Below are 18,305 nucleotides of genomic sequence, written 5' to 3' on the forward strand. Positions count from 1 at the left end.
AATTATGCTTGTAAACCAAGGTTCCACTGTATTTGTTTTTAATTAGGTAGACCAGGCGCGGTTTGAGATTTACCATCCCACCTGGAGCTGACTCATTTCTATTAGGTCACCTCATCTTTCCAAAGTGGGTCAAACATTTTGCGCTTATAGCGTAATGCCAGCCCTTATGCTCAACCTCAGAGTCAAACTGCATACTTTTTGAAATGATCATGTTACATCAGGACCCCCTAAGGAAGGTAGCTGAAACACAGACTGTGTCGGGTCTGATACAAGCCATCATTTGTATGTCATAAGTTGTTACCTAAAAACAAGAGAAACTGTGGAAACGATGAACTTGACGTAATAGTTTATTGGAATCTTCACAAACAAAAGCGATGCAGATAATAAATCCGTGTAGCACATAGGTTACATCAGTGGTCTCCAACTCAAACCCTTTGCAGGGCCACATTTTGGATTTGTAGGTACTTGGAGGGCCTCAGAAAAAAACCCCCCAGTTAATATCTTATTAAAGGAATGACAATTTTGCATGAGGTAAAATTCTTTATAGTTTATAAATCTTTCCTTTTGGCTAAGTCTTAATAATAATATTGTCATTTATAGCTAAAGAGACCTATGATTAAGAAACTGTTTTATTTTGGTGATTATGATAAACATATCGAGGGCCTCAAAATAGTACCTGGCAAGTTTGAGATCACTAGGTTAAACGTAGCGCAGTCCCGACATGGTCCGTGTTTCGGTCATAACACAAAAGTATGATATGCAGAAAGAGCATCTGGAGAACCGTGTGTTAAGAAGAGAAATGCAGCTGGCATGGAGTGCTCCGCACTGCTAGTTGTTACCTGCATGAGCAATTGACATTATATGGACTTTTCACCACGCTTCATGTTCTTTGTATTGATATTTGAATTTTTATGTCAATAAATTTCTATCATTTTACAGTTTCTGTGAGATCCAGAGACTTTTTGTTCCATCTTTTTGTTTCTTGGATTTACCGGAACTTTTGGAACAAAGGTCCTTCTCTTTTCATTGCATCATCACTTCAAGCCATCAAGCTTGACCTGAGCTGTCATGGATTTGGGGGCCTATTTGCAGTCAACCCCCTTCTACATATGAAATGTATTTGCGTACAGTGCTGGCGACACTCCCATTAACTCCCTCTATCCTTCAAATGTGCTACCAGTCGTGTCAGGGAGCCGTGTCGATCATATCCACATTGCTGGGTCGCGACCTCTTGCTCTCCGCCACATTCTCCTTGATTTCCCTGCCCACAAGGTTACTGTTTGTGTCCTCAGTCTTTGGTTTGAGTTTGAAGGAAGAGTCTTTGTGGGCGAGAATGGAAGCTTGAAATCCAGGATACCCTATGCTGGGGGTAATTCGCTTTTCTGTTCAAAAAATAAAATAAAAAATATGAGAAATGCATTTCTACCGCCAGGGCAAACTCAGATTGGTTGAAAGATCACCATCTAGTTCGGCCCTCCTTTTGAATGCCTTAGGATTGTCTCAGAGAAAGGCAAAGAGATCCACTGCAATTTTGTATTTCTTATCTTGGTTATGACAATTGGTACTTTTTCTTAGCGTCTTATTCCATCATAAATAATACATAGTGTCTGGAATAATGGGACCTCGCATAGTTTCAAAATAGTTTGTTGTGCAACTGCTTAAACATTTAGCATGACCTAGTATGGGAAATAAGGTTCTTGATCTAGGGGCTGTGATGGAAGAGGCTGAGTTGGATTTAGTGGTGATCACGGAGACATGGTTTGCGGAGAACCAAGACTGGGATTTAGTTATACTGGGCTATAATCTGTTCAGGAAAGACAGGATAGGAAAAGGAAGGGGAATGGTGTTATATCTAATCTAATCCTATATCTACCTGGACTTCAATCGAGGAAAGCTCGTCTCGGTTTACAATAGTTAGTTTAGGCAATAAGAACTATAGAGAAGGAGTTATAGTTAGTTTAGGCAATAAGAACTATAGAGAAGGAGTTATCAAAGAGAATTAGTTACCAAAATGCTTAGTGAACAGGATAGTTTTCAAAGACTTACGAAAAAAGGGAAGGGAGACAGAGCTTCTTAGAAAGAGTGGAAGGTTGTTCCAAAGTTGAGGGAACTTGAAGGTCAAAGATTGACAAAAGATCTTGACTCCTTTGATACCTTTGCTAGAAGGACAGGATAGTTTGAATTGTTGGTCACACAACTGCAGGACCTACAGGGTAAGGAAAAGGCACTGGGGTCAATTTGGAAAGAGGGAATGGAAAATGTATCTACATTGGTGTGATATACAGGCCTCCTTCACAGATGGAAGAAGTGACAGATTTAAGTGAAGACTTTCAAAATATAGCTGTAAAAGGGGAAGTGTTACTAATAGGTGATTTTAATATGCCAGATGTTGACTGGGGTCTCATAGTAGGGAGATCCTGGATTCTCTACAAGCAGAGCTGTTCCAGCAGTTGGGTCCAACAATACAATTTTGCTTGATTGTCCCATACTTCAATGGCCCTTTGTGCTTTTTGTTCTTTGCTTATTTGATGTACTTTGACTTTCTCCTACACTTATTCATGGTTTAATATTAAGACAGGTATATAGAGGGTTCATTCAAAAATGAAGGCTCTAGACATGGGGACAAATTTTTCCCTGTCCCTGTGGGAACTCATTTTTCCATCCCTGCGAGTTCTTTTCCTGTCCCTGCCCCATTCATGCAAGTTCTGTACTCATCTGCACAAGCTTCAAACACTTTAAAATCATAAGTAGCAATATTCTAGAGCTCAGATTGTGATGTCATAATTCCTCATTCCACCAATGCCTAAGCTCCGTCCTCATCTGCACAAGCCTCAAACACTTTCAAATCATAAGAAGCAACATTCTAGAGCTCCGATTGTGATGTCATAATGCCTCATTCCACCAATGCCTAAGCTCTGTCCTCATCTGCACAAGCTTCAAACACTTTAAAATCATAAATATTCAAGGCTTGTGCGGTTCAGGCGGAGTTTACAGGAATGGGGCATGGAGAGGGACAGCGACAAAACTTGCAGGGATGGGGGACGAAGGAAATTGAGTTCCTGCGGGGACAAATTTGTCCCCGGGTCATTCCCTACTTCAAAATAACACATTCACTTTCTACAGCTGTTCCCTCAAGAAAAGTCTGTGTGATCTTGGCTGCACACACATTTTTCTCACAGAATCTGTGATATAGCTTGCAGTTGCAAGACGATAATTTTAAAAGGCATTTCTCAAAATAGCACCTAAAGTTAGATGCCATGATGATTTGTGCTAAGTGCAAGAATTTATGTCAGCCAGGAGAAGGGTTACCAGACATCCGGATTTCCCTGGACATGTCCGGAGATCTGGATGGCTTTTCAAAACCCAGCACTTTGTCCAGGTTTTGAAAAGCTTCTGGCAACGAGCGACGTAGGGACGGCATTCGCATATGCAACGCGATGATGTCAGAGCATGCGCGAATGCTGTCTGGCGTCGCTCGTCGAGGGGGCGGGACGTGCCTGGGAGGGCAGAACGGGGCGGGCCTTGGGTTCGGACTTTCCTTTTGGAAAATCTGGTAACCCTAACCAGGAGCATGGGGGAGTGGGGGGTGGGAACAAGTATTTCCTGTCACCTCTCCCCCTTTTACTTCAATCAAGCTCAAGCCCTGCCAGTGAAAGAGATTCTTTGCTAGAGCCTTGCCCATACCGCTAAAGTTGGCAGGGTGCTCCAGCGTCCGACACCAGCACTTCCGCACATGCTCAGTTCAATGCATAAACTGAGGATGTGCAGAAGTGCCAACACTTGCAGCTGGAGTACCCTGCCAGCTTCCTCATTGCTTCAGCAGTATGGGCACAGCTCCAGCAGAGAACCTATTTGGCTAGCGAGACTCGGGCATCCCTGCCAGCCACGCAGCCAGTGCCACAATTTTAAAGGGGTCCAGGCCCCCCATGGCTATGCCACCTCAATGGTTGCTGTAAAATGCTTGCTCCTAATTGTTGATAATTAGGCACATAACCGACAGTGTTCTAGGACCCACATGCGTAAGTGCTAGGCACACCCAGAACCTGCCCAAGTCCCCCTCTTGCAGTTTTGCACTATGGATTTTGAGCACACAATTTGTACAATGCTGACTAAGGGCAGTTACGAGTGTAGCTGCAAATTAGCACCACTTAAAACTAATTATTAGTTGCCAATCAGCAGCCAATTATTAAATTATGTACTATAACACCAAAATTGTGTCCATTATAGTAAATCAAAGGCCAGGTTATAATACAGAAAAACATGGCTGCCAGATAAAATAACAAGGACAGTATGTGCATAATGCCTGGCTCAGTCTTTGTTTAATCAGAAGGCCATTCAACTTGCTGCTGATTTTCTGGGTGAGACATTAGGAACTGGATGTATATTCGGGATGGAAATAGTTAACTTTTAAAAGCAGCCTTTACAACTGTCGCTGCAAAGGCGCTCTCTGGGTTTCAAGTCTAGCAGAGTGACCGACATCATGGTCTTTAAATATGTGGATATATGTCACAGCTCTCCAAGTCCCAGCCCGGTCAGGCAGGGGTCAGTCTAGGCCACAGGTGTCAAAGTCGGTCCTCGAGGGCCGGAATCCAGTCGGGTTTTCAGGATTTCCCCAATGAATATGCATGAGATCTATGTGCATGCACTGCTTTCAATGCATATTCATTGGGGAAATCCTGAAAACCCGACTGGATTACGGCCCTCGAGGAGGGACTTTGACACCCCTGGTCTAGGCAAACTGCCAGAATGCTGGCACTGCGATGGGGCTCTGAGCAGCTGTGGATCGCAGCCATCGTGTACCCAAATATGTACCTTATCCTACGGGCTGAGTAATTGTGAGCAGAGTGTCTCACCTCCCGGTGCGATTGGATGCATCAGCCGGTTCATTTGCACATTCCAGTGTTTCACGTTTGTGCTCGCTTGCCGAAGCTTCCTTTGTGCCTTCTGAAACAAACAGATGAGGGTGAGCAAGCAGAGCCAGGGGGTCTGAGGATCCACCTTCAGGAAGCCATCGCTCTTTGATAAGACAGAGGCATGAACAGGAAGACAGTATTATCTGCCATCTCTTAGCTGTCGAAAGCGCAGAAAAGAGCTCTGCAGACTCACTGCCTTATAAAGTCAGTAAGTCAGGAGAGCCCGATCTTGCAGAAACTGGGCTGAGCTGTGCAAGCCTCAACATTTTTTTGTTCACCTCCTGGCTATGAAACCCAAGGCCTACTCTGGCAGGTAAAACCCAGATCTAGCAGAATGTGACAGAATCCTGTCTTACCTGCACCCAACCCAACCCCAAACCTTTATGTCCCACTGATACAGAGGGAACTAAATCCCAGGGAAATAGAAAACTGGATTCTCAGTGGGTTCTGGTACATTGTTTGGACCAAAGATAATGCTGTCAAGCGACACTCGAGACTTCATAGATGTGATGCAACCTACAAAGACTCCAGTTTTCTCCAAGACCATCATCACAACTTCAAAAGTTCTAACGCAGCAAAATTGGCCTAAGCGTTCTGCATTAGTTTTGTCATGTGACTGCACTAACCGCGTAATAATTATTTTATACTTTTTTTTTTTTGGGGGGGGGGGGTGAGAGGGTGTTGTGTTGGACAGAGAATAACTGTTCCTGTGCTAACCAGTTAGTGCATCTACTGTACATTACCGTACGCCAATTGGTTAGTGCAGTGTATCACAAAGTGTGCGCCGCCGCGAGATTCCGGGTGTGCTGCGAGAGGCATGTCCTCGGCCGATGCCTCTTCTCCTCTCCGCACCCCCGCGCTGGAGTCGTAATTTCAGGGTTAGCAAGTTCATGGCCCCATCTCGAGGGTCTTTGTGCATGCGTGAATGTCGACATGATGACATCGCACATATGCGCGAGGTCATCGTGTCGACGTCTGCGCATGCCCGGAAGCCCTCCAGACATGGACCGAGTTTGGTGTGCCGGGACTTGAAAAAATCTGCGAGACACCGGGTTACTGCGTGGATAACATAAACGTTCTTACCACCTCCTTAATAGCTGCTGGTTATTGTTCCTGTGGCAATGATTTTATATCATTTAAAATTGATTTTATATCATTTAAAATCCTGGTTCAATCTTCAATCCTTTCAATATTGGATTATTGTAATCTTATTTATCTGGGATCGTATAAAATAACTACTAGCCGACTAAAAATCATACAAAATACAGCTATTCGTTTGATTTTTAATCTGAAAAAACACGATCATATTGGTGTATATTATCAAAAGCTTCACTGGCTACCGTTTGAGACTAGAGTGTGATTTAATTTTGGATGCATTTGTTTTAAAGTTTTATTTGGTTTAGCACCGGCTTACCTTGTTTCTCATTTTAGTTTTTTTGTTTCTAAAGATTTGTAGATCTGGTTGGTTTTATTTTCCTTCAGGATTAATGGATTCATGTTTGAATCTTCTCGTTTCTCCATTTCTTACTTACTATCAGTTTTGAAAAGATCTTAAAACCCACTTATTTAAACAATATAATATACATTACTGATTTTCATATTATCATGTAGTTATAATGTTCTTTTAATCTTTTTATCTATACTTATTTTAGTTTATATTGTGGGTTTTTTTTATTCATTAGTTTTAAAGCTTGTATTAGTTACTTAGAATTTTATTATGTATGATGTTATTATTATATTGTATGCCGAGTACCTATTGCGTAAACCGCTATGAACGGCTGGTTAGGCGGTATAGAAAAATAAAAATAAATTATTATTATTCAGGTTTACTATGTTACTCTGCAAATCTAACCCTTGCTAGTCTTTTCCCTGCGATAACGTGGCTCTTTTGATGGGATCTCCCTTTCAACTTGACCATCCCCTGTGACGTCTCCAGTTATCTGTGACCACTCACCGCCACGTCCTGATCGGCCCTCTGCCTGTTTTCCCTCACTTCTTCCAGCTGCTGCTGGGCCTCCTCCAGGGCTCGGGACTTGCTCTCCATCTCCTGCTTCAGCAGGAGCTTCTCTTGCTGGGTGCGGGCAATGTACTCTTCTTGGTCCTCCTTCAGCTGCATCAACTGCTTCATCTTCTCCTCTTCTTCCATCAATAACCTAAAGAGATAAGCATTTCACTGTTAAACCTGCACAGAACAGTCTTGGCGCAGAGTCCCATTTGCTGGAGCAACACATTATCCGTAGAGTACTAAGGGGGGGGGTCTTTTACTAAAGATTAGTGCACGAGACATTTTATTCCTATGGGTCCTGCTGCAGTTGGATGTGCTAATCTTTAGTAAAAGATCCCCCCCGAAGAGGACTTCACAGTATAGTATTTTATTATTTAGAACCCTCCCTCTACCATTCTAGGTGGTATATAAAAATAACATAATACATAAAATGAAATCAAATAAACCAATAAAACATGTTAAAACTAGTAAAACAGTTAAAAACAAAAATAAACACATCACAGAAACATGATGGCAGATAAAGGCCAAATGGCCCATCCGCAGCATCCACTATCTCCTCCTCTCCCTATTGGCTAAGGCTCTTTATACCTGCATTGTGATGTCATAGAACTTTAGTAACATAGAAACATGATGGCAGATAAAGGCCAAATGGTCCACCCAGTCTGCTCATCCACTATTTCCTCCTTTCCCTAAGCCTGTCCCATTCTCTTTCTTGAAATCAAACAGTCTGTCTTCCCTACCTCTACTGGGAGACTATTCTAAGCATCTATAAAAAAAAGTATTTCCTTAAATTACTCCTGAGCCTATCTCCTCTTAACTTCATCTTATACTCTCTCATTCCAGAGCTTCCTTTCGAATGAAAGAGACTCAACTCATGAACATTTTTGCCACATAGGTATTTAAATGTCTCTATCATATCTCTCCTCTCCAGCCTTTCCTTCAAAGTATACATATTGAGATCTTTAAGTCTGTCCCCATATGTCTTACGATGAAGACCATCGACCATTTTAGTAGCCTTCCTCTGGACCGACTCCATCCTATTCATATCTTTTTGAAGGTGCGGTCTCCAGAATGATACAGAATATTCTAAATGAGATCTTACCAGAGTCATTATACATGCATCAATACCTCCTTTTTCCTAATGGCCATACCTCTCCCTATGCTCCCTAGCATCCTTCTAGCTTTCGCCATCGCTTTATCAACCTGTTTGGCTATTTTAAGATCATCACATACTATCACACCCAAGTCCCGCTCCTCTTTTGAACACAAAAGCTATTCACCCCCTAAACTGTACCATTCCCTTGGGCTTTTGCAGCCCAAATGGATGACCTTGCATTTCTTAGCTTTAGATCTTAGCTGCCAGATTTCAGACCATTATTCAAGCTTCGCTAGGTCCTTCCTCATGTTATTCACACCATCTATTGCAGATTTTGGTATAATCTACAAAGAGGCAAATATTACCCAACAATATTACTTGCAAAATGTTAAAAAGAAAAGGGCCAAGAACCAAACTTGAGGTCCTCCACTGGTAACACCCCTTTCCTCAGAGCGATCTCCACTGACTACTACCCTCTGTTGCCTTCCATTCAACCAGTTCTTGACCCAGTCCGTCAACAGCATACATATCACTACAGCTCCCGGGGGCTCCTCCAACCAAATAGCAGAATCTGCAATTACAGCATCTGTCAATTAAATGAGCCCACATTCAACACAGAGGAAAGGCCTGCTTAAAAACACGTGCCTTCAGCAAGTTATCATTCTTGGCCTCTTGGTAAGGCATTCCAGAACTTTGGCCTAACGACTGAGGACACACGAGCTTGCGTTTCTTCAAGCCACACTTGATGAAAAGAGGGGACATCTAAGAAATATAAGTCAGTTGACTCAACATTCTAGATGGTCGGTAGTTTAAACGAAGCACAAAAGATCAATACCGCCTTATGATCTTGATGCCTTGAATATTAACAACAGAATCTTAAAAAATGCATTCTCCATGTTATTGGAAGCCAATGTAATTCAAAAGGAATAGGGGGAATATGATTTGTTTTGCTACTTGGGATCTAGCTAGGTAGTTGGGACCTGGGTTGGCCACTGTTGGAAACAGGATACTGGGCTTGATACTGGACCTTCGGTCTGCCCCAGTATGGCAATTCTTATGTTCTTAGGATCAACCCTATATGCCCTTACAATAATATGAGCCAACAGTATTTTGTACAATCTGAAGTGCTTTCAAAGTAGAGGTGGGAAGACCAACATATAAAGCATTACAATAATCCAATACTAAAATTACTAACAAGGGCACAACAGTGTGAAATTACCCTCTGAAAGGAAGTATTTAAGACAATGGATTCCAGATATGACTTAAAGAAAGCCTTCTTAACCACAGTATTAATTTGAGGCTTCACATCTAATATCAAGCTGATAAGAACACCCAGACTTTTTACACTGGAGGCAGTAGGTATGTCCCATTCTTCAACCTTAAGAAATGTAGTTACAGGTACAATATTGGCATGGCAATATAAGCTCTGTATTTCCTACATTTAAGGCAAACTTATTACGTGCTGTTTTGGCGCTTTCCAGTGTACTATCTGTGGCAAATGTCTTATCCTGCAGATTACAGGATCAACCAATGTATTGATCTATTGAGAAGGGAAACCAGATCCAACACTAAGCTCCCTTTTCACCACCGGTGAACATTTCAAGAAGTATATGGGGGGGAGGCGCTCAAGCAATGAGGGGGCAGGGGGCACACAGCGCAGTTGAGAAGAGCAGGGAAGCGCACCGTGTGGCGATGCTGGGCGCCAAATCCCTAGCTAAGCCACCGTTTCCCTGCCTCACCTGGTCTGGGCATATCTCACAGCCTGTTCATCCTGACGTGCTTTGATCTCCTGGTGGAGGGCCTCTTGCAGCCGTTCCTGCATTTCTTCCAGTTCCTTAATCCGTTTCCGCTGACGATCAGCCTCCTGCTCTTTCAGAACCATTTCAGCTTGCATGGAGGCCCGAGCCTGCGGATACAACATGGGGAACATTGTCAGCACGCAGCTCATACTGGACCAGAGAGGCCATTTAGTTCCCTGCTCCAGAGTGACTGGCAGGCAATTCAGGATTTGTGGGGATTTTTTTTATTCCAGCATGTTTAATACTATTTCCTCTTGACACTTAAAGGTCAAGGGTAGGCCTAATACAGGAGCTTTATTTGGTCAGATAGTGCAAATCCAGAACAGCTTTCTGCCATCCCTACTCAGTGATAATATAAAAAAAGGAGAAAAAAACCTCCCTCACAAATATGTAATGTCACCCAAACAAAGAGAGAAAGTCAACAGTGTAATCACAAGGTCTTTTATTCCTTGTGATTACACTATTGACATATTGACTTTCTCTCTTTGTTTGGGTGACATCACTACTCAGTACACCAGTTGTCATCCTTTAGGCCTTACAGTGACAGGGACAAAACTAACAAGTAACTCAGTAATACCGTATATACTTGAATATAAACTGAGATTTTTGGGCCCTTCGACGTCAGAACTAATGTCAGAGAGAAGGCTTCCAGGTCAGCCACATGCAGTGTCAGGGCCCGTGGCCCTGTGAAGAAGTATGGCTGGAAGGCAGGAAGAAGGCGGCTGACCTGGACGGCTCCGGTACGGTCTTGCAGGACGGGGGCACCAAAGTAGTTGGATCACAGAACACGCATGCGCGCGTTGGACCAAGGAAGGGAGAAAGGGGTACGAACTTAGGTTATAGGAGGGCATGCGTTGGGACATGGGAGGGGCACAAACTTGGGACAAAGCCTGGAAGGAGGGAGGGGACACAAACATGGGACACAGAAGGAAGGGAGCATGAACTTTGAACAGAAAAGGGAGAGAGGAAGGTGGCATGAACTTGGGACACAAGATGGAGGGAAAGATGCTGAGTTGGGGATGGAAATAGAAAGGGAGAATTGGGCATGAGTGTGTGAGTGAGTGTGAAAGAGAGATGGTGAACATGGGGAATGGAAGAAAGAGGAGAATTTTTGGGCATAGGGAGGGAGAGAAGTGAGGCACAGATGCGTAAGGAAGAGAAAAATGAGAGGGAGGGAGAAATGATGGATATGGTGGTGAAGAGGGAACAGTGGACAGATTGAAAGGGATGCAAGAGGGAGGAATGTTCTTCAGAATTTGGCTGAATGGCAACCTGAATGACTCCCTCAAATTCTCACGAAACTCGCTGCGGCCATTCAGGATGCTGCTCAGTGCTGCAGAAGCCAGAATTCACAGCAGTGACCAGTTTAGCAGTGGGGCAGGAGCGCGGTAAGTCCGCTACACCCCTGGACCACAAGAGATTCCAGGTACGCGGGTCATAGGGAAGGCACGGCATGCATGATATCGGCAGAAAGGAAGTACAATGGACAGAACAGGAAGGGTGGATAAGGTGCAGAGCCTGGTGGCCCGTCAGAGGCCTGCGACAAATCCGATAGAGGAGTGGGTGGGCACTAGACCGAATATAAACCGAGACCCCCATTTTTGGGCCCCAAAATCTCGGTTTATATTCGAGTATATATGGTAAGACATTAAAACTTAGAATCACTATACAGTGTTCCCCTGCAAATTCGTGGTTTCACTCATTCGCGGTATTCTCCGACTGTCTCTTCCTGTACTAAAGTTGGGCTACACCAATCAGGAGCTGTGTGTCAAAGCAGCTCCTGATTGGTGTAGCTCAACTTTAGTAGAGGAAGAGGCGGTCAGAGCATACTGCGTGTGATTTCCTTCACTCACAGGCACTCCAGCTGCCCTCTCCTTCCTCCCCAGGCGAGAAACCGTATTTGCGTTTTTTCGATATTCATGGGGGGGGTTCCTGGAACAGAACCCTCGCGAATATCAGGGGAGTACTGTAATTTGTTTAAGATAAAACAGTGCTGTGAGGATGGGGGGCTGATGGAAGACTACCACAGACTCACCTCTTCTGCCTCCTGCAGCTGCACTTCCAGGGCTCGCTGCATCTCCTCATGTTGCAGCCTCCGCCGCGCCTCCTCCTCCTGCTGCAGCTGCTCGGCTTGCTCCTGCGCCTCCTTCAGCAACTGCAGCTCCCTCAGCTTCTGCTCCTTCTCCGTCTGAAGCTCCTTCAGCCTCTGCAGCTCCTCCTCCTTGGCCGCCCTTCGCTGCTCCCGTTGCTCTCTCTGCTCTCGCCTCTTCTGCTTCAGGTCCTTGTGAAGGGATTTCTTCCCTTCCGCTTGCAGGCGGACAGCCATCTGAATCGCTTAAGACAAAATGGCAGATCTCTTCAAGGGTCGCTCTTTCCGATTCCTTCTAGTGCCACCACGATTTTCATGCCCCTCTGCTCTACCCAATATTCTGTCCCTCTCTAAGGGGTTCTTTTTACTAAAGGAACTTAAGCTATTAACACGGTACCACACAAACACATTTTACAGTACAGTGGTACCTCGGTTTACGAGTGCACCGGTTTGCGAGTGTTTTGCAAAATGAGCAAAACATTTGCAAAATCGGCGCCTCGCAAACCGAGCTTGCCTCGATGTACGAGGGCCTCCCCCCGCGATCCGACCCCCCCCCCCGCTCACATCACCCCCCCCCCCCGCCGCTATCCGACATCCTCCCCGTACCCATCACCTATCCAAACACATCACTTACCCCCCATCTGGCACCCGGCACCGGCACCAATGCACAGGACATGCCGGTGCCCGAAGATCTGTCCTCCTGTTTGCTGGGCGTTGTTTAGAGAATCCGGGCTTTTTAAAAAGGGGCACTTTACAGAATTGCGCCTAACCCTAGGTGCACCATATTTGTGCCAGGGTTTTCTTGGGCTAAATGAGTGGGCTAAGTGGCCTAGGTGAAACCCACATCCATGATCCGCCTGAAAACCATGCCTACATTCTGGTAGGCGCCCTGGACTAGGCGCCTAACATCGAAGCGATAGGCGACTTACCATCCAATTAAGTGCAACTTACATCAATTATGAAGCGCTAATTTTTAATTAGCACCAATTAAGCCTTTTAAATAATTAACCCCCCCCCCTTTTATGAAGCCGCGTTTAGGCTTTTTTTATCGCTAGCCATGGTGACAAAAGCTCTGACGCTCATAGAATTCCATGGCTGGCGATAAAAAAGACTAAACACGGCTTCATAAAAGGTAGGGGGTGGGGGGAGGGAAGGTAAATTAAGCACCTAGATTTGCTAGGTGTGCCAATCTGGGCACCTAATTTTAGGCATCATTTATATAATCAGAGCTTTAGTGCCTCTGAAACAGGAGATAAATAACTGCTCTGCATTAATATATATATATTTTTTTTGCAGGTTCTGCACATTAATGGGAATATTAGTGCATGATCTGCACAGAATGAAAAGTGCATTAAATCTGGGTTTAAATCCCACGATGCACTGCGCTAAGCCCAGATTTTATTGCACTTTAGCAAAACGGCCCTTAGGTCAGGAGGGTTCTCAACTCAGTCCTTGGGACGCAGCCAGTCAGTCTATCCTAAAAGATATCCACAGTGACTATGAATGTGATACATTTGCATACACTGCCTCCACCGTATACAAATCTAACATAGTAACATAGTAGATGACGGCAGATAAAGACCCGAATGGTCCATCCAGTCTGCCCAACCTGATTCAATTTAAATTTTTTTCTTCTTAGCTATTTCTGGGCAAGAATCCAAAGCTCTACCCGGTACTGTGCTTGGGTTCCAACTGCCGAAATCTCCGTCAAAACCTACTCCAGCCCATCTACACCCTCCCAGCCATTGAAGCCCTCTCCAGCTCATCCTCCCCCAAATGGCCATATACAGACACAGACCGTGCAAGTCTGCCCAGTACTGGTCATAGTTCAATATTTAATATTATTTTCTGATTCTAGATCCTCTGTGTTAATCCCACGCTTCTTTGAACCCAGTCACAGCTCAGCTACCCCCCTCAATCCCACTGTCTTCTGGCTCCTCTCTGCAGCTCGAATTCTCCAGCAAGGTCCTGGGCGTCATCATTGATTCTACACTGTCCTTCAATGACCACCTCAACTCCCTGGTAAAAAAATGCTATTTCAGCCTTCACATGCTGAGGTCAGTAAGATCCTGTTTCCAACAAAAACATTTTGCCGTTCTCGTCCAATCCATCATCCTCTCCAGACTGGACTATTGCAATTCCATCTTCATATGCCTAACGAAGAAAAACCTCCACAGACTCCAACGGATCCAAAATGCCGCAGTCAAGCTTATCTTTTCTAAAAGTAAATTCGATCACGTCTCACCACTACTTTCCAAGCTTCACTGGCTTCCGATAACTTCCAGAGTCCACTTCAAATGCATCAGCCTAACTTTCAAGATCCTTCACGGCATCCTTCCTCCATTAATCCCACTCTCCTGGAATTCCTCGAATCGTAGTACCTCCAGACCTACCCAAAAATCAAAACTATCCTTCCCCTCACTAAAAGACATTTCCCACCCAGGAAAACTGGGGTCTTCCCTCCTCTTCAGATTCACCGAGCTCTGGAATAACCTCACCTCCCCCCTTCGGAACCTGAGTGCTCTCCAAGCCTTCCGAAAACATCTGAAAACCTGGCTTTTCTCTAAAATCTAACTCTCCCTCCTCTCTGACTTTCTAGCTCTCTAACTTTCTTCTTCCCTCCGATCTTCATCTAACCCTTTCCCTGGAGTTCCTTTCTCATTACATTCCCTGTAAACCGTGCTGAGCTCCACGACCATGGAGATGGCGCGGTATAAAAACCTAAGGTTTAGTTTAGTTTAGTTTACTCTCCACCACCTCTCTCGGGAGCGCATTCCAGGCATCCACCACCCTCTCCGTAAAGTAGAATTTCCTAACATTGCCTTTGAATCTACCACCCCTCAATCTATCTCATGCATATTCATTGTGAGTATACTGAAAAAACCAGGCTGGCTGGGCGTGTCCCTCTTTTTTTCTTTTTCCTTGTTAATAACATTAGGATTATATGTTCAAAGTGATTTAACCAGCCAGAAATGGCTCCTGGTTAATTAAATTGCTCGTTTGGGGGCTAGCCGGTCATATTCCATGGCATCTAATTGGATAGCGTCACTGAAACTGTTTGGTTAGGCCCGGATTCTCCAAACGGCGCTGTTTTTTTAGGTGCCCAAACTCAGTAAAAAAAAAAAAAAAAAACCCACATAAAAAAACCCCCCACGTCATTTTAATGACGTTTTTAACTCAGTCCAGGGCAAGTGTTGTGAGACACTGAAAAGGAAGGACGGACGGATGAAGAGGGCCTTTGTTATGACATCCGAAGCAGGAAAGCGCGAGATAGTCCAGCGTCTGCTGTGCTTTGGAAGATAACTCAGAAGGCTACAAGGTTACTGCATACAAGGCCGAGCACAGAGCGTTTAAAGAGCTAAATTTAATGTCACCTCAGAGGGCGGCCCTAGTATTCCACTGGGTGAGAGTCAACCTAGCTGGATGCTAATCGTCTGAAAGAAAGAAAGGACTTTGGCGGTAAACAGGCATGCAACGTATACTTCTTTCACTTGCTGTCCTCAGCAGCCTTGGCTTCACCGTTTCCCTTTAAAAAACATGAGGATATGCCAAACCCAAAGACATTTCCTGCTCTGGTCACATAGTGGGAGCACTAAGAAACCGAGGAACATGAATTTCATGCTCATTTACCATTACTATTTTTTTTTATCAGCCAGCTGGCTTAAGCCAGCCAGTTAAGCAGAAAGGGCAGAGATGTTCGTACTGGAAATGGCTTGTGCCCCATCACACAGTCCATGGTTGGCATGGGAGGATTCCAGGTTCTACGTTGTTTGCTCACGCAGTAAGGGAGGGGGGGGGGGAAGCGGGGGCTGCGGACTGTTCAGGATGCCGGCGCCTCTCCTCCTTTCCGCGTACCTCTTGAAATATTCACCGGTGCGAGCCGCATCTACCCCCTGCTGCTCGCGCCGGCCTCGGCTCCCTTCTTCCTAGCTGCGGGACCAGGATTTCACAACGGACGGAAGCCGAGGCCGGCGCGAGCAGCAGGTGAAAATTTCAAGATATACGCGGGGGAGGGGGCGCGCAAGCGGCGGGGAAGAGTAGGGGGGGCACATGGCGCAGCAAATGCCAGGCAACCCCCCCCTCGGGCGTTTCCCTCCCTCACTTCGCCACTGTGCCCACACAGTACGTTACTCCGCCAGCCCCCACAAGGCACATACCCGTCGTCCACTCCTGTCTTTGCCTCGTGTCTGAAGCACTCATTTCATATGTCCTGTATGAGGTTTTTACACAGAACATACAGCGCTTCCCATCTCGGTCTGGGAGAACCTACGGTGAGGAGAGGAATGGAAGCAAATGGGTAAATGTCTTTGTTCAACCTAAAACCTACAGGGTCGCTATTCAAAGCGATTTAACCAGGCAGCACAGACTCACGCCTGGTTAAATCACTTATGTGAGATTACCCACCGATATTCAGCGTCATCTTAACTGGGCAATACCACCGAATATCAGCAATAACCCCTAAAGTCGTAACTGGTGATTTTATTAACTGTCTGGGGGATGGAGTTGGCACACATATATAGTTAAGCGCCAATATCCAGCACTTAACATAAACATAAAATAAAATTTTATTTCTACAGTGTTCCTCTGTGAGTTCGCGAATCGCGGACTCACTCATTCGCAGTCTGCTCCGACCGTCTCTTCCTGTAGTAAACTCGGCCTGCACCAATCAGGAGCTGCGTGTCAAAGCAACTCCTGATTGGTGTAGCCCGACTATACTACAGGAAGAGGCGGTCGGAGTAGACCGCGAGTGATTTTCTTCACCTGCCGACGCTCCAGCTGCTCTCTCCTGCCTCCCCTGACTTTTGACAGGCGGAAATTCACGGGGGTTCCTAGAATGGAACCTCCGTGAATTTGGGGGGGAGGACTGTATACCACAATGCGCCATTAAGTTTGATGCGGTTAACAAGGGTTAAAGAGAGGATCGTACACAAGAGGTGAGGGTACAATGACAAGTAACATAGAAGCGTAAATAACAAAGGAGCGTGGCAGGTCTGAGTCAAATACAATACAAATACAGGGTGTCCCAAAAGTCACTACACACTTTTTTTTTTTTCTATTTCGTTCCAGGTATCATTCGGAGGGACTTGAGGCCATCAGCAAAAGAATAGTTAGCCGTTGCAGTTCATCCCTTAACCATGGCTCGCCAATTGACATTAGAGCAGCGTTGCAAAACTGCCGCTTGCGTCCGAAGGTGGCTGAAAGTTTTCAGAAATGGAGGCGCTCACGTGGAGGGATACAGCTAGTCTTCCAGGCGTTGGAACGTGATGCTACGAATATGAATAAGCTCAGTTTCTTGTGTAATTTTTAAGAATTTATTAAAAGTGTGTAGTGACTTTTAGGACACCCTGTACAGCAGGGATCTCAAAGTCCCTCCTTGAGGGCCGCAATCCAGTCGGGTTTTCAGGATTTCCCCAATGAATATGCATTGAAAGCAGTGCATTGCACATAGATCTCATGCATATTCATTGGGGAAATCCTGAAAACCCGACTGGATTGCGGCCCTCATGGAGGGACTCTGAGACCCCTGCTGTACAGTCACCTAAATTAACCAGACAAATTGGACCGCATAAATCTCAGTCCTTTGTCTAGTGTCACTTAGGTGTAAAGTGCTGAATACTGCATTTAACTGGACCAATTATGATTATGTTTGTATTGGTTAGAAATTTTTTTAATAAATAAAGGAACAGCTGGCCACACACACACGGAAATTCAATGCCTGTGCCCGGACGTGGACTAGCATTGTCTATCCAGGCATAACTCAGTTAGTGGCCAAAAAAAAATTGCAGACTGCTGCCTACGTAGTTAGTATGATATCCAAGTACAGCCTGGCCCCCTCACCGCATCACATTTAAAATTCTACTCCTCACATACAAAACAATCCAATATTCCATCTTTTATAGATAAACATTTAATCCCCTACAATGCAACCTGTAATCTATGCTGAAATCATCAAGCCCTACTAGAAGTCCCTTCCACTCGAGCAATTTTCTACAATAGTTTCAAATTTCAAGTTTCCTTATTTTTGATATACCATCTATCAAAACAAGTGTCTAAACCAGTGGTCTCAAACTCGCGGCCCGGGGGCCACATGCGGCCCGCCAGGTCCTATTTTGAGGCCCTCGGTATGTTTATCATAATCATAAAAGTAAAATAAAACAGTTTTTTGATCATTGTCTCTTTAGCTATAAATGACAATATTATTATTAAGACTTAGCCAAAAAGAAAGATTTATAAACTCTAAAGAGTTTTACCTCATGCAAAATTGTCATTTCTTTAATAAGACATTAACTATTTCTTTTCTCAGGCCCTCCAAGAACCTACAAATCCAAAATGTGGCCCTGCAAAGGGTTTGAGTTTGAGACCACTGGTCTAAACGGTGTACAATATAAAAAGATTGAAAAAA

At 44.8% G+C, this 18,305-nt stretch overlaps 1 protein-coding gene across 3 annotated transcripts in view; it reads right to left on the reverse strand.

The window, feature by feature from the left end:
- Window positions 1–570: 570 nt before the first annotated feature.
- DEF6 (DEF6 guanine nucleotide exchange factor) overlaps window positions 571–18,305 on the reverse strand; it is a 50,713-nt gene continuing 32,978 nt past the window's right edge. The window contains exons 6-11 of one of the 3 annotated variants that reach the window (XM_033919029.1): window positions 16,060–16,168; window positions 11,849–12,147; window positions 9,754–9,920; window positions 6,868–7,066; window positions 4,854–4,944; window positions 571–1,382 (exon numbers count right to left, since the gene is read on the reverse strand). In XM_033919029.1, coding sequence (XP_033774920.1) covers window positions 1,186–1,382; window positions 4,854–4,944; window positions 6,868–7,066; window positions 9,754–9,920; window positions 11,849–12,147; window positions 16,060–16,168 — 1,062 coding nt within the window. In that variant the 3' untranslated portion in view covers window positions 571–1,185. Of the gene's footprint in view, window positions 1,383–2,182; window positions 2,207–4,812; window positions 4,945–6,867; window positions 7,067–9,753; window positions 9,921–11,848; window positions 12,148–16,059; window positions 16,169–18,305 lie in introns of those variants that run through there. The other 2 variants (XM_033919031.1, XM_033919032.1) reach the window with 2 other exon arrangements.

This window comes from Geotrypetes seraphini, chromosome 13 (assembly GCF_902459505.1).
Source record: "Geotrypetes seraphini chromosome 13, aGeoSer1.1, whole genome shotgun sequence".
Lineage (NCBI taxonomy): Eukaryota > Metazoa > Chordata > Amphibia > Gymnophiona > Dermophiidae > Geotrypetes > Geotrypetes seraphini.